The sequence below is a fragment of the Andrena cerasifolii genome, chromosome 9, assembly GCF_050908995.1.
Source record: "Andrena cerasifolii isolate SP2316 chromosome 9, iyAndCera1_principal, whole genome shotgun sequence".
NCBI classification, from domain to species: domain Eukaryota; kingdom Metazoa; phylum Arthropoda; class Insecta; order Hymenoptera; family Andrenidae; genus Andrena; species Andrena cerasifolii.
Genome location: NC_135126.1, coordinates 15,791,798 through 15,806,040, shown reverse-complemented (window position 1 = coordinate 15,806,040; position 14,243 = coordinate 15,791,798). Strand labels below are relative to the sequence as shown.

General features: G+C 50.9%; 1 protein-coding gene across 12 annotated transcripts in view; it reads left to right on the top strand.

Annotated features, from left to right (window-relative positions):
- Gish (casein kinase I gish) overlaps positions 1–14,243 on the top strand; it is a 46,023-nt gene that overhangs the window by 22,552 nt on the left and 9,228 nt on the right. For all 12 annotated transcript variants that reach the window (XM_076819457.1, XM_076819460.1, XM_076819468.1 and 9 more), the window contains one exon: positions 14,115–14,155. In XM_076819457.1, the coding sequence (XP_076675572.1) occupies positions 14,115–14,155 (41 nt within the window). The remainder of the gene's footprint in view (positions 1–14,114; positions 14,156–14,243) is intronic.

The window sequence follows — 14,243 nt, the reverse complement described above, 5'->3', positions numbered from 1 at the left end:
AAGTTCTTTACAACTGCACCCGTGTAAATGCGGGAGGTTTCAGGAGACGTACGTTGATGGCAACGTTCATCGAAACTAGTTTCCACTATGAGGGAGAGTAATTTCCGAAAATGAAGTTGGTCGGTCGAATTGAAGCTTCGTTTGCGGATGGACGAGCTATCGAACGCGAAGTATTGGCCTGTATTTTTCGCTCGTGCCGGGGATCCGGCGATTTGTGTCGATTTTACGACAGGCCAGCAGCCATGGTCGACCAAGTTTTCACGCCGTGGGCGCATTGAACCGTAAGATCCTAAGGATTCAGTGCGAAGATGTTCTGGGGCTTCGCCAACACATGTTCTGGCATCTCGTTCAGTAGACCGGGGACCGTTCAATGTCCTATATCATCGAGCAATTCCTGTTTCCTTCGCGAAGTCGCGACTTTCTGTGCAGCAAATCGAGTATATGCGATTGTGACCTAGTCCGATGGGGAGCATGGCTAGAAGGTGCAAGATTTCGCTGCAGAGACCCTTTCGGTGGGCTGCTTCTGTCTGGGAGGATAGAATACGGTATTACGCTTAGAGGCTACGACCCTAATTCTATGGAGCAGTATATTACGCTACGAGACAAATCACTGCTACGACGCTGATGACAAAACGACTCTGAGCTTCTCAACCACTAAATCTCGACTTTGGCTTCTGAAGATCACGCGTATTCTTTGCGCGCCGCTCCTCTCTGGTTTTCCTACACTTTGCACCTTCCTGTATCTCGCGCACTTACCATTTCCACGTTGACAAGATCCACGGTAGCCTCAACAGAGGTAAGAATTTAAGGCTGACGTTATTGGGCTCGTAAAACCGTTCTTTTGATCCGTGACCCGGTGCCAGTTGGTCCGCGCAGGATGCTCGGGAAGCCTGGAGGTCGAGGTACCGTGTGAACGGGGCTTCATGTGGTGTAGGAAGAAACGCTAGAACGATAGGGGCAGGGTAGGAGGAGAAAGAGGCGAGGTGTGGTAGGGAGAAAGGAGAAGTGCAACTCGGCTTGCAGCGTGTGCAGCGTGCACCGGAGACTCGTCTCGATCGTGACACCTGCGCCTTTTCTCTCCTTCTTCCAGCGCGTTGCTCGCTCCTTGTCCCGACAATTCGTTGCCTTCCTTTCCAAGGCATCGTCAGTCAGCCGCACTTTATGCTGGCTCGCGGCATTGCACCGCAGACACAGCTGTCCCTGGTAACGGTCGAAGGGATCCTGGTCGAGGGATCCTCAAGGTCCTCCTACGGTTGCCACGCTTTCGAAATTCTTCGCCTTCGTTTCCCCTCTAACCGACGGCTAGGCAGCGACGGGCCCCGAGCCGCTTGCAATCGCTTCCAGCCGCTCGGGCCGCTCGAATTTAAAAGACCCAAAGACCTCTTGGAAATTTTCATTCGAGACGGAGCCAACGGCTGCTTCTGGGAACGGTTTTTCTGCTACCGCCCGTCGAGCCTGTTCGATTCCGACGTGTAACGAGGTCGACGCGGGACAGAGAAGCTCGAAGCTGTTTCCAGTTTCGAGCCGCTGCCGCTTTAAAATAAACCGTGAATCTCGGCGTTCCTTGTCGACGCAACGATGATGCAATGTCGGGGATTTCGCGATGACTTGGAGCGATCGTGTTTCGTCCGCCTGTCGCCCTGATAAATTCGGGCGGCAGCGATTGATAGCCGTGGTCTTTGAAGAAGAAGCTCTACGAACATCGTGCTGTCTGTTGGAGCTGAATCGCATCGGCTGTCGAATTATTTCACGCGTTCTCTCTTGCTTGTCGACAGACACAGCATCAGACGTTAAAGCAGCCAGTGCTCTGCGATCGGGCGCTTCAATCCTGGTAAATTCTAGGCCAGGTACGGCGCGACTGTGGCGGTGACACGAAAACAATGTAGGTAACACTGTTTACTAACGTCAATTCGAGATAGCCAGCCGATGTATTTGAAGAATTACTGTTTCAACAATTATCGAAGTTACGTAAGATATCGATAAAACAATCACGCCCTGAAACGCGGTCCTGGGTGAATCCTCTAATCTCCCCGCGCCCAAAATCGGCCAAATATGTATTCCCATTTTGACAGGAAAACGCATCGCTCGTCTATCGAATTTCGCGAGCATGCACAGCACACGCTGGAATAGGATTACCTAGGCTATGTATTTGTTTTTTGGATTTGCCAGTCGCTGGAAACACGAACGAGCGATACCGGAATCCAGTTATTGGCCGAGTTTCCATCGTCGCGATTTTTCTGCGTCGTCGAACAGTGGCAGTTGATTCAATGGTCCTTAGATTTCCACCAGCAGCCCCTATTTCCCAGCTGTGTATTCGTCTCTTATTATGGTGGAGGGAGGGCGAAGGATCCACCCTTGCGACGAGATATTTCGATTGACTCGCGTCCCGGAACTGTATTTCCCAGGAAAGACACGAGCTGGTGGGGAGAGTGTGCTGGAAGTTTTCGATCGTTGACTGGATCCGGTGGCAAGGTCTCGTTAATTCTTATTTCGTTGGGGGAAAAATTGGCGGCTGAAGGTGAGCGCGCGGAGTCGTGTTACTTTCGTAAGGAACGCGTGATATGTCACTCCTTTGAAAGAGAACGAGCGCCTTGCATTTTGTAACGAGCTACGCGCCGCTGCTTAGTGGCTAGTTTCTCAGCTCAGATTACTCTGGACGGAGCACCGCTATCGATGCCTGATAACGCGGCGTTCTCTGACGTCGATTCCCCGTGTCCAAGACCTATCGGCCATTTGTAATTGCGTTGCATCATGCTGTTTCGTGCAACGTAACAAGATCCCGAGCGGGAATACGGAGTAATAAGAATCAGAGCTGGGCTGGGGTATTGTACGGGGTCTTCGAGGGGGTTACGGTAGCGTTGGGGGTGATAACAGAGGGTAGGATTTAGGGAAATGTATTTCGGTGGTGGGAAGCCTTGGGTGACGCTGGAAGGAAAAGTTTCGGCTTCGCTATGCCGTCGATCGATCGACGAACTGTATTTTAAGGAACACGGTAGAGGAAATATTGATTGCATCACTCGAATATTTAGCGTGCATTCACTTCCGTCTGATTTGGCACTAGTAGCAGGAAAGTATTTTTGCGGGATTGTTCGCTAAGTAGTGGCATGCTTTATCAGTCGTGGAGATACGAAGATTACTTTATAGCACGTGGGTTTGGAGGTGATGCAATCAATATTTCCAGTACATTATGCTTGTCCCTATCGAGATAATAGCAGAATGAACCGTAGGAAGTATAAAGCACGCACGAGGTTAAAAACGATGCCTTACACGGGACAAAAGGTGGTGGTCGAGGGGTTAAGCAGCGAAGGGGTTAGATCGTTATACGGGCGCCCCTCGAATGGGAATTCGATTTCCGTGGGGCGGAGGGGTTCGCGAACGGGTCGAAATAAACGGCACGCGCGTGTCGTCCGGCGGAAAAGCGCAGAAAGGGGCCGAAAGGAGGATGGAGGGGGCAACGGCGGCGATGGTGGTCAGAGGAATACGGACAACAGGCGAAGTGTGAGCAACGTCCTATATGGAGTGGCACGCGTGCGTCGTTATTGCGGGAGCAGCCCGATGGAGAGTATGGGGAGGCGACTCGAAACAGAGGGGGCCCTCGAGCCGCGGAGAGAGACGCGGAAACAAAGGGAATGCGATGGATCGGGGGGAGGGGGGGGGGGTGGAAAAACGGAGGCACAGAGGCTGGTGCGGGAGGGCAAGAAGATGAGATGAAAAGAAGGGGGTAAGGATCGAGAAATGTAGCAGGGCGAGAGGGGGAGAGTCGGCGAGGGTGGAATAGGCTCCGGTAGCCCGCGATCGATGGGAGCGATGTTGCCTCGGCTTGCTCGTACGTTCCGCTTCGATTTTCTGGCGGTCGTTGGAAGGCTGGGTCGACTCGGTTGCTCGGTCGACCGGTCGGGGTACGCTGGTTGGCTGATGCCTTCTCTGCCAGCCTGCCACCACTAGGGGACATTCCACGCGAACTCGGACAGATTTCGGAGTAAGTTTTCGTAGATTGCTGAAAGTTCAATATGCCGTAGTCTTTAGTGATATTTAAACGTACCTCAAAGGAGTTTTCAAAATTTTGAAAAATGTCGATTTTACAGCTGTTTGAAGTTAAGTGCTACCTTTTTTTCAATACATTATAGCTATGGAAGTAGTAAACGGACGGAGATGAGCTTTACGGTGCTTATAGAGACGACATTGAAGTTTGAAGAAAAAATTATTTTAGTTTAAAAAAAAAATTTGAACCATTTTTGTGAACATAGTTTTATCCTTCCCCTTGATTGGTCCCGTAAAAATTGCCGAAAGTTGACGCTGCGTCGCCCAGCACCGGCTCGATTGGTCGGGCCATGCGGTACTCGCAGCGGCCAAGCTGCTACACCTGATATTCTTATACATGATTCTCGAAAATGGTAAGTATTTGAAAAAAAAAACTGAAGGAGGAAAACTCTTACTGTTTTTTATATCCAACATAATACGGTATACCAATTTTTGGTGTTCGCAATATTTTCGTTGAAACGAGGGTGACTTTCAGTTTTTTTTAAATGGAATGCTGTATATTTGATTACCCAATCTGAAAGCGACTGTCAAGACAAATTCAACCATATGGTATACTATGATCTTCAAAGCCACGCAAGGTTAGGAATGAAGTAAATATATTGAACTATCTATCTAGTAGATTGAGTTTCTTTCTGTCATTCCTAACCTTGTCCATCCTAACATTTTAAAATGTCCATATTTTTTAAAATTTGTCCATCAAGGGGAAGGATAGAACTATGTTCACAAAAATGGTTCAATTTTTTTTTTAAACTGAAATAGTTTTTTCTTAAAACTTCAATGTCTTCTCTATAAGCACCGTAAAGCTCATCTCCATCCGTTTACCACTTCCATAGTTATAATGTATTGAAAAAAAAGGTAACACTTAACTTCAAACAGATGTAAAATCGACATTTCTCAAAATTTTGAAAAATCCTTTGAGGTACGTTTAAATATCACTAAAGACTACGGCATATTGAAATTTCAGCAATCTACGAAAACTTACTCCGAAATCTGTCCGAGTTCGCATGGAATGTCCCCTAGGTTAGAGGGTTAAAAGTGTCTGCGCACCACTTCCCAACACGTGGACCCCGAGACACCACGCTTTTCCTTTCCTCCGCGCGCGAACGCGGTGAACACGATCAACGCGGCCCACTTTTTATCCCCCTCCCCCCTTCTCTGGCACCGCCGCCTCCTCCCTTGTCTACCTACTGCCTACCTACCCACCCACCTACCTACCTAAAGCTCACTGCCGTCGACTGCCTACCACCTTCAGAACCCTCTCGCCTCGGGATCGCTCGACACACGATCCTCCTCATCGTTCGTTCGGTTCGCTGGCTCGTTCGCTTGCCACGTCGAGGTTATCGGCGGCTGGAAAGTCGACTGCAACACGTGCATCTCTGCCTCGGCCGCCTCGAGTCACGCTAGAGAATAATTTTCCCTTTCACCGCCTACTTGCCCGTTTCCAGCCCCTGCCCACCCCGCGCCCCTGTTCCGTCGTCAGGCGACTAGACACAGTCGCGCCCGTTCCGGTTTCTCGATATCCTCCGTGTCGATCGGCTAGTCGTTGCTATCGGCCCGCCGCCGTTATTATTACACTTTCGTGTCGCGCTTTAAAATAGCATTACCCCGCGGCGCGTTGTCGCGCCGCTGCAAGGGAGCTGCGTATCGATTTTCTGCCACACCGTCGCTGGGCAGAAATTCGAAATCAGGCACAGGCGCTCTGTCGCCCTACAGGGCCTCGAGCAAGTCAAGGTACACAGAGATCCCCTCCCCCCCTTTACCGTCGCTTGCTCCATCCTCAAGGCGCGAAACCCTTCGTTTCCTAACGGGGATATCAGGCGCGCCGTTAAAATGGAAATCGTGCGCTCGCGACCGAGTATTAGGCTCTCGACTGACCCACTTTTACTCCGCGAAGGCGTCCTTTTCTTTTATATAATCTCTCGATACCTGCCGGCGCAACGTCATTGTTATTGCATCGCGACCGTGTTTTTTCTCCGCGCGAAACAGGTAAATAAGTGGAGCCGCGTTCTGAATACTTAACCGAGCCGGGCGTCGCCTTCGTCGTTGCTCTCGCATTTCCTCTAGGACGGGCAGGCCGGTGCAACGTCAGCTCGATTCTCTTCCAGTTTGTCGTCGCGGCGATTTTTGTCTGGGCAGAGTCTCGCTTGCACCGGTAGGACAGGTTATATCCGCCCGGTTCGTTGGATCGCTCGTTTCCTTCGATGCGAATCGAGCAACGTTTGCCCAGGATTCGTTACGCCTGCAATCCCGTTCCGACACATTCGTCGGCCATCGCCCGGTGATGCGCGTCGTTTCGAAGTTACGTTATGATTAAAGCGGGAGGCCAACAAGTGGTTAAGAGGGTGACATTGTAAATCGAATCCTCCAATATCTGCCACCCGCGGCTTTCGATTTTACCTATAGAGGACTTGAACTTTCTCCGCCGTTTGGCCCATTGATCGCCAACTTCTTTCTTCGCAACTCCCTCGTATGCTGTATCACGGTTGAGTTCGTCGCGAGTGGATATTGCGTTTGTAGCTCGACGACCGTCCATCGTTGGCGGAGCAATTAACCCTGCTGGCTCAAGAAACGCGCGATTCAATTTGTCGAGGCTTCCCTTGCATGCCTCCCTTTCAAACGCGCCACTCTGTGACCAGTAGTCGAGCCGCGCTTTAATTGTATTTACGCGCACACGTCCATCCGAACGATTAACCTGCTTCGTTACTCTAATTTCGCAAAGGTTAGAAATGCTGTAGCGTTAAAGGTGTCTAAAGTTCGTGTTCGAAAAAAGGAGGTTCGTATTCTAGCTCGCATCTTCTATGCTAAATCAAACATGAAAAAGCGGATCACCGTGCATAACCACGTCTCAAGATCCCCCGATCCGTCTCTAGGAAAGATTTTCCTCTTCCTCGAACTGAAACTGGAACAATGGGTCTCTCGAAGCACCATTACGGTAGTATTTTCAAAGCTCTCTGAAAACCTACACCAACGTACAAAGCTTTACGGATTCCCCGGTATAATAATGTAAGATACACCGCCTGTTTCGGTTTCAATCGTCATCAACATACTCGGGGAACTCGGCATTCATTACCGAACGGAGCAGAGATCGAATTTCTTTCCTGCGAGCGATCGGGGGCAATCTTTGAGGTCGCGAAGGATCTTTAGAATAATAGCCGATCGAGCAGCGAGGGCGTGGCGTTCGCATCGGAAATCATTGTGCGGCCACGAATCAGGATGGACGCGAAACGCAACATTAATTACGCGAAAGCACTGACTATAATTGCGTGGCGGGAGTCAACGACCCTCGCGCGTGCAAGAGGTCCGAGTGATCCGCGGATCTGGCTCAGGCTTGCTCAGCTGTGTCTTTCGCGGCGCGATTACCTCAGCACGGTCGAGCAATGCAGGAATGCGCGCTTCTTCCTTCGCGCGCCTCGGCGGATGAAGACTTTCGGCGAACCAGAGCCGCGGCTTTACGTAATCGCGACACACGGACGTTGCGTCGCGCTGGTCGTTCCCAGAACCGCGAAAAGGACACCCTCCATTTTTCGCTGATGAAGCGAACGGTGCGCTACTTCGAGGGGCCGTAACACCCGACCATTCCTATTGCTCATCGATCCCTGATTCATCGACGAATAGCGACGATAGCTGGTATCGGATGGTTCGGTGGATTTTATCCTGGACGTTTAAAGCGACACGTTCCCGAGACACGAGGGGGACAAAAAGAATCAGGGACGGATAATACTTGCGCGAGATTCAACGTGTTGAAAGCATACTTTTCCAATAGCGCCGCGAACGGGAATGGAATATTGGTAATCGTCGCGAGGAAATTACACGGAATTACACAGACGATTTGTGGAGCACGGCAGCGGTGGCGGAGATCGCGTGAGAGAACCGTACCGTACCGTACGATATCCCCGCTGATGGGGATCTATGCGGGCGGAAGAGTTGCGATCGATACAATCTTCCGAGGGAAATATAACTTGCTCGCTCCGCTCCGCGAGCCGCATTTCGCGGCCGGTCACGCGTCCTACGCCCCTCGAAATACCTTGGGGGCTAGGTCGCCCCGCTAGGCATGGGAATGAATCCCCCCTCCCCAATATTGCAAATTATCCTTGCTCCGGGCGCTGCATATCGTTGACCTCGCGGTGGCCTTCCATTGTGCACGCGGAATTACGAAACGTGCGCTCGGAGCTCCGAGGCGTTCCAGATACTCGCGTGCACAAAAGAAGCCTCCAGACGGGCCCGCGCGCATCCGTCTTCGAGCTGGAGCTCGAGCGCATTCGTCTTCGTTAGCGGCCGATTCATTTCGGCTCGGATGAACTCGCCGGTTAGAGCGACTTCTAGGAGCATCGGAAAGAACGGCGAACACGTGATTCGGTTGGTTTAGGGGGATGGAGAAGAGAACTATGCCTCTCGAAGTTGACGAAATGGAGCAGCAGGGCCCGGGGCCGTTCGTGCCGTATCGCGCTCCACATCGCGAGCCGCTGGAAATTTCACAGTTCACGCGATTCCCCTCCGTCATTTTTCATTCTAATATCTTCCACTCCCACGTCCACCTCCCCGTCTCGCTCTCAACTCTTTCCCCGTCGCTCGGCCCAGCAGTTTTTTCCACTGTCCCCCGCGGAACGACATCGATTATGGCGGATATCTTATTCAGAAGCTGCTGGCCGGCCGCCAGCATTTCTTTCAAACTTCCTGCGACGCCGTTCACTTTCGTTCGTGTACCGTTGCACTCGAGAATGGCCCCGCGGATCCACGGAAATGTTAATAACAGATTCATCGAGCGATCCCCGAGTGTCTACTTTCGGCGAACGTCCCACAATCGAAATGGGACCGGTGATTCGTAGTAGGTATACACTGCGTCTACCGATAGCCCGTCGATACGATAAATTTCATCGAGCGTGACGAACGAGGGGATAAGGGATTATAATTGCGACGTGGAGGTGGGTCGCCCGTTTCGTAAGACGTTAATTGGGATCGTAGACCGAGGATACTTACCTTCACCGGTTCACGCGTTTACTCCCGATCGAATGCTCGGCTGAGCAACGATTTCGACATGCCAGGCAGACGCGGATGAGCCAACCATAGACGGCCACCGGCTAGCAGGATGATAATTGCATCTTGCGAATCTCGCCACCGAGGAAAAACAAAGACGGGAGAGAGAAAAAAAACACCGATGGGAATACTTGAAAAAGTTGTTGCTGAAACCCGGCTGGGCACGGTTTCAATTTGCTCCGAGTAAACAGAGAGCGTTGCCGCCGGTAAAAAAATATCATCCTTGAAAGGGGATACTTAATTAATTACCTTGGCCTCGGCGCTCGGCTTGTCCGTCGAAACCAATGCTCTGTTTATTGTTGCTTCCCGGGGAAATTGTTTATTATTATTAATGCGGCAATGAAAACGGTTCCAGCGAGGCTCCAACGTCGACGGGTTCCCGTTGCCGCGGGGCGTCTCGTTATAAACTAATACCTACATACATACATACATCGGCGCGCGGTTTCGCGCAAGTATTAGGCTCTTCATATGCGTTTCGTTGCCCGTAGCGTAGAAATCAACAGGCTACGAAAACAGTGATTTCGTTCCCCGAGTTCGATTTATTAGATTTTCCAGGCGAAACCCTTCCGAACCGAACTAAACACTCGGCTTTGCGGCTTAGCCGGGCTTCGGTGTTGCTCGGTGGTCCATTTTGTCAGACGTTTCGGGCACGCCAAACACTGCTCGAGGAAATGCATTTGGAATGGCAGAAAAAATCAATCTCGGTGGGATCGGGAATACGCGAACCTGGACACGTTACTGACGAAGTAGCTTTGTCAGAGAGGCGAAGAAGGGAACTTTGCTGAATTTGCTTGATTACTTTGGAAGAAATCGAAGGTAGGAGGACGGTAGACGCTGTAAGAGAAGAATAGCAGTGGATACTTTAAGCAGATTCAACGTCGATCAATCTTTTCGGTTGGTGACATTTACCCTGCACTCGACTGCATCGTTCCACTTGATAAACTTAACGTAGATCTGGCAATGCCAATTAAACGGCTGGCCGCGGTCGTAAGTCACCGATCGGGGCAGAGTTCCTAGGGGTTCCCGATGAGCAGCGAGATTATAACTTAAGTAACAGGTGCACGGACGGTGGAGCCATCAAGGACGACTAATCCGTGTTAACAAACAAGAGGGAGTAGTCGGGGGTGGTGTGTCGTGGCGTCTATTCACGGTTAAAGGCGTTTGCGTAAGGGGTCGAGGTCAGGCAATAATGCTCCGGGACCTATTATCTCCAGTAACGTTTTAGTAACGAGAACAACATTCCCACTGAGAATCAGGGGCACCTCGTCGTCCCAGAGAGCGCGATGCTCGGCGAAGGGAATTGTGGAACCGTTGCCGCGGATTTGTTCGGGCTGTGCTTGACGTCTTTGACCTAGCACAGAGGCAGCCAGGAGTTGAGGATAGAAATGTGTATGTACACAGCGAGGCCTGTGTGACAAGACCGATAATTAGACTCGGCCTAAAGTGTACGCGCCTGATAATTAAAGCTGGAGTAACCCATTACGCGGTGCCTCGAGTTCTCGCCAGCATACCGAATAACTTCAACGGCGGCGCGGTAAACGGAACTGTGATCCGATAAGAACGCGATTTGGCTCCGTTCGCGGAACAAGCATTCTAATCGCCCCGGAGCTTCAACTTTGTTTCCCTCGGAAGGAAAACCTAGAACGAAGGGATCACGTGCCCGAGCGGAAGCACCATTCGTATACCGGGAATTAAAATTTGCTGCAAACTGTCCTCGATACGGAATCGAAGTGACTACCTAGGCAGGCTAAATTAAATTTGTTTACCATCGAGCGAAAGTTCGCGCGTTAATCTTGTTTCCCACGATTCCTGGCTTGTTTTTTTTTGTCCGAAAAATCTGCTTTCCCGGCCGAGCAATACCTAGTCAGTGGAGCTGGTTGCGTTGCAATCTGGAAATCCAATTAGTGGGGGTAGTGTCGCGGAAAGAAAGATTCGTTGGAAAAATCGAGCTTGCACGGGTATGATTCGCTGTATCGTTGGAACGGGACTGATCGCTCGCGGCGCGCTGGCAACTGCTCGCGAATCAATTTGCATGGGAGCGTCGTCGAGGCTCGCGGCGGACCCCGCGCCTTTCACGCTGTCCTTGCTCGAGCTCGCTGATAACAGCCGATATAAAAAGGCCGCCGAAGCGGGGGATGAAATGCAGCGGGCGTGAAAAATTCCTTACGTGCTCGGCTCCTCGAGCAAGAGGCTGATCGATCAAGGCCTCCTCATAAATAACTGAATACGTGTCTGGAGACGCCGCGGCGACACCCGGGGATATCCCTCGGCGCCTTCGCAATAAAGGACCCGCTGCGGAAAAGGACCCTCTGTACGATTATTCGCTTCGAGAGGGAAACTCGATGCTTATCGACATCGTTCGCACGGTAACGTGTCACACATCGCGAGCTGCCGTGGCTTTGTAGTTCTTTAGACGACTGATGTCGCCGATTTCCATTAGCGATGCGGGCCCGGATAGCCTCGAATGCTATTCGAATCCCAACAATTTCAACCCTCTAATGGCCGCTGCAGCTAGCAGCCGTGAAAGATAGGTACGGCGCCCGCGCGTTTGAAAGCTGAAAATCCAGCTCTCGTCGCTTTCTCCCGCTTTCGTCGCGAGCTTCCACCATCGGCGCCAATTACATAAAGCAGAAATTACGAAACGATCCCATCTCGTCCGGCGTTGTTTCTCGCACGGTTTGCAGGCCGGTGGCGCGTGACGCGCGAAACTCGCTTGAAATTCGACGATCGGCTGCCACTTTACATACCTGCAATTAACGAGCACGTCGCGCGCTCGCTAATTGTGAATTAATGCTCAGATATTATCGACGCGGCTGTATTTTGCTGGCCGCCTATTTGTCGCCGGGAGTGATTCAATTGCGCCGTTTAATCGGACGAATAGTTGTTGATCCCGTGAGAGATGGACACTCGATTGACCGTGATACGAAAAGTACGCTGTCTTCCGAGCAACGAATATAGGACGTGCTGGGAAAGAAACGGGTTCCCGAGATGCTGTTGCGGATCGCGTGCCAAACCTCGAAACTAGTTCATCCCTATTCCTTTCCCCCAACCAATCATTTACATAGGTACAGTCTGTAAAGAAACTAATAGCTTGCTCCTCAGTTTCCCTCTCTACGGTCGGTGAAATTTTATCAGAAGGGTATCGCAGCCCGTCGAGAATCGTTAATCGAATTCTCTGCCAGCTGGAATTTAATCGTCCGTTGGTAATCCCATCCGACTTTATTCATTTCGCGTGATGATCTCGAGATAACGTCTCGGTTCGATTAATCGTTTAATTAAGCATACGTGACCGTTCGCTCGCGTCCGGTTTCTTTCCCTTCCAGAACGGAAGTACGAGCGGACGGATTCGCGTTATAAAACGTCTGCAGCGACGGGTAAATTTCCGATGGCATTAGTCGCCGATTGTGTCGGCTCGATCGACGCGGGCAGGGCGAGTGGAGGGACCTCGAGCATCGAACAGAGTGCACAGAGAAAGGAGGGTAGAATAAAGAAACTAAGTAGGGAAAAGTTGGAGACTGTGGTAGATGCGGAATGAAAGTAGAATACCTAAGTCTGGTGCATATCTTTCGACTGCATAAAATGATCGATGGAAATGAATCTGCTTTCGCTAATGCGTTTGCATTACGCTGTCACGTGCTGCACCGCTTGTTCTTTCGTGTACGTACACGCGCACGCATTAAGCTCGTCTGATTCGGCACGTGAGTTCCGGCACTGATTCATCACTGTCGCGCGCTCGTCAATTACGCTCGTGATTAATCAATTCGCGATTCACGATTCCAATTGTTGTCCTTAATCGCACGAGTTCACGCGAGCTGACTCTGGCGCGCGACTGCCACCGATCCTCCTTAAGCTATCTATCCTAGTTCGTACACCGAAATTCGGCTATACTAGACATAGCATTATCAGTCGACACTGATCGCTTAGGCCTCCCTTAAATCTGTAAATCCAGGCAATTAAGTCATTATGGCAGTGAACACAGATTAATCCAAGGAACAAGGGGCAGTGCCTCTTTTTAGAAACAAACAGGTAGAAAGAGGGACCTAACCCAGATCTTTCACCAAAATCTTAATCCTCGTCTTCTTCCAAAGTCCTTCCATCCACTTCCAAGGGAGGTTTTTCTCCTGCCGCGATTGCGTGCCCAGAACGAACTCTGCCCCGTCTCAAGCTTGTCGCTGAAATGTACCGGGAAGCACTTTCGTTTTCGAAAGCTTCTAGCACAGTCAGAGTCTTCGCAAACTCGCCAGTCAAAGTTGGTCGCGATGCATCGTGACACAGTGACATTCTTGTCCAAAACTTGACGTCCGCGAGGTCGCCGATAGCACCTTTGTTCTCTACCGGGTATAAAGTCTCCAAAAGCGTTTCGAAACGCAGCTCTGCATCGCGGGGTTCTCTGGATGGCGTCCCCTCAAGTCGCGATTCGTATTCGATCCATTGGTACGGGGGAATTGAATTATTGATAAATTTAAAGTCTGCTCCGGGGCTGCGCAGGCATTGCTCGGTAACCACAACCGCAACCGCCGCATATGTTGGCCCACAAGTCTGGCCAATCCAATTTACTTCCGCCAAGTGCAATCGAACAGAGGAAGTTAGCCCCTCGGCGCGGAATTATCGCGGGATTACGGTGTCGTCGAAATGGGAAGCTTAGGCGAGCGTAACGCAATTAACAGCGATACAGGCTTTTTATATTATACGGAGGCTATCGTGCGCGTTAATATCGACAGCGACGGTGCATTAATTGCGACGGTCAGGGAGTACGCGTTTATTGATATTTATGCTAACGAGAGAGAGAGAGAGAGGGGGAGGGAGGTGGGAGTATATCGGCACAGATGGAGGGCACACCCAGGCCGATATCCGCGATTGCGTAAAACAGTCGCGACGGGTGTAAATAAGCCGCGCGGGATAGAGATTAAAGACCGGTAGCGCTGCACGGGACGTGCGAAAAAGAAAAAGTATCGATAAGTTCGTTGGTGCGCGTGATACGTGTAATTGGCGCAATAACGGAACGAGTGCTGACCTTTTGGCTTCTGCTTCTGTTCCAGGGAAGAACCTCTACAATAACGAGCATGTAGCAGTTAAAATGGTGAGTGTGCCGCGATTAACGAGCGACATTTTTTCCAGTCGCGTACTTATTGGATACGCCGGAGAAGTAAAGAGAATTATTACGAGGC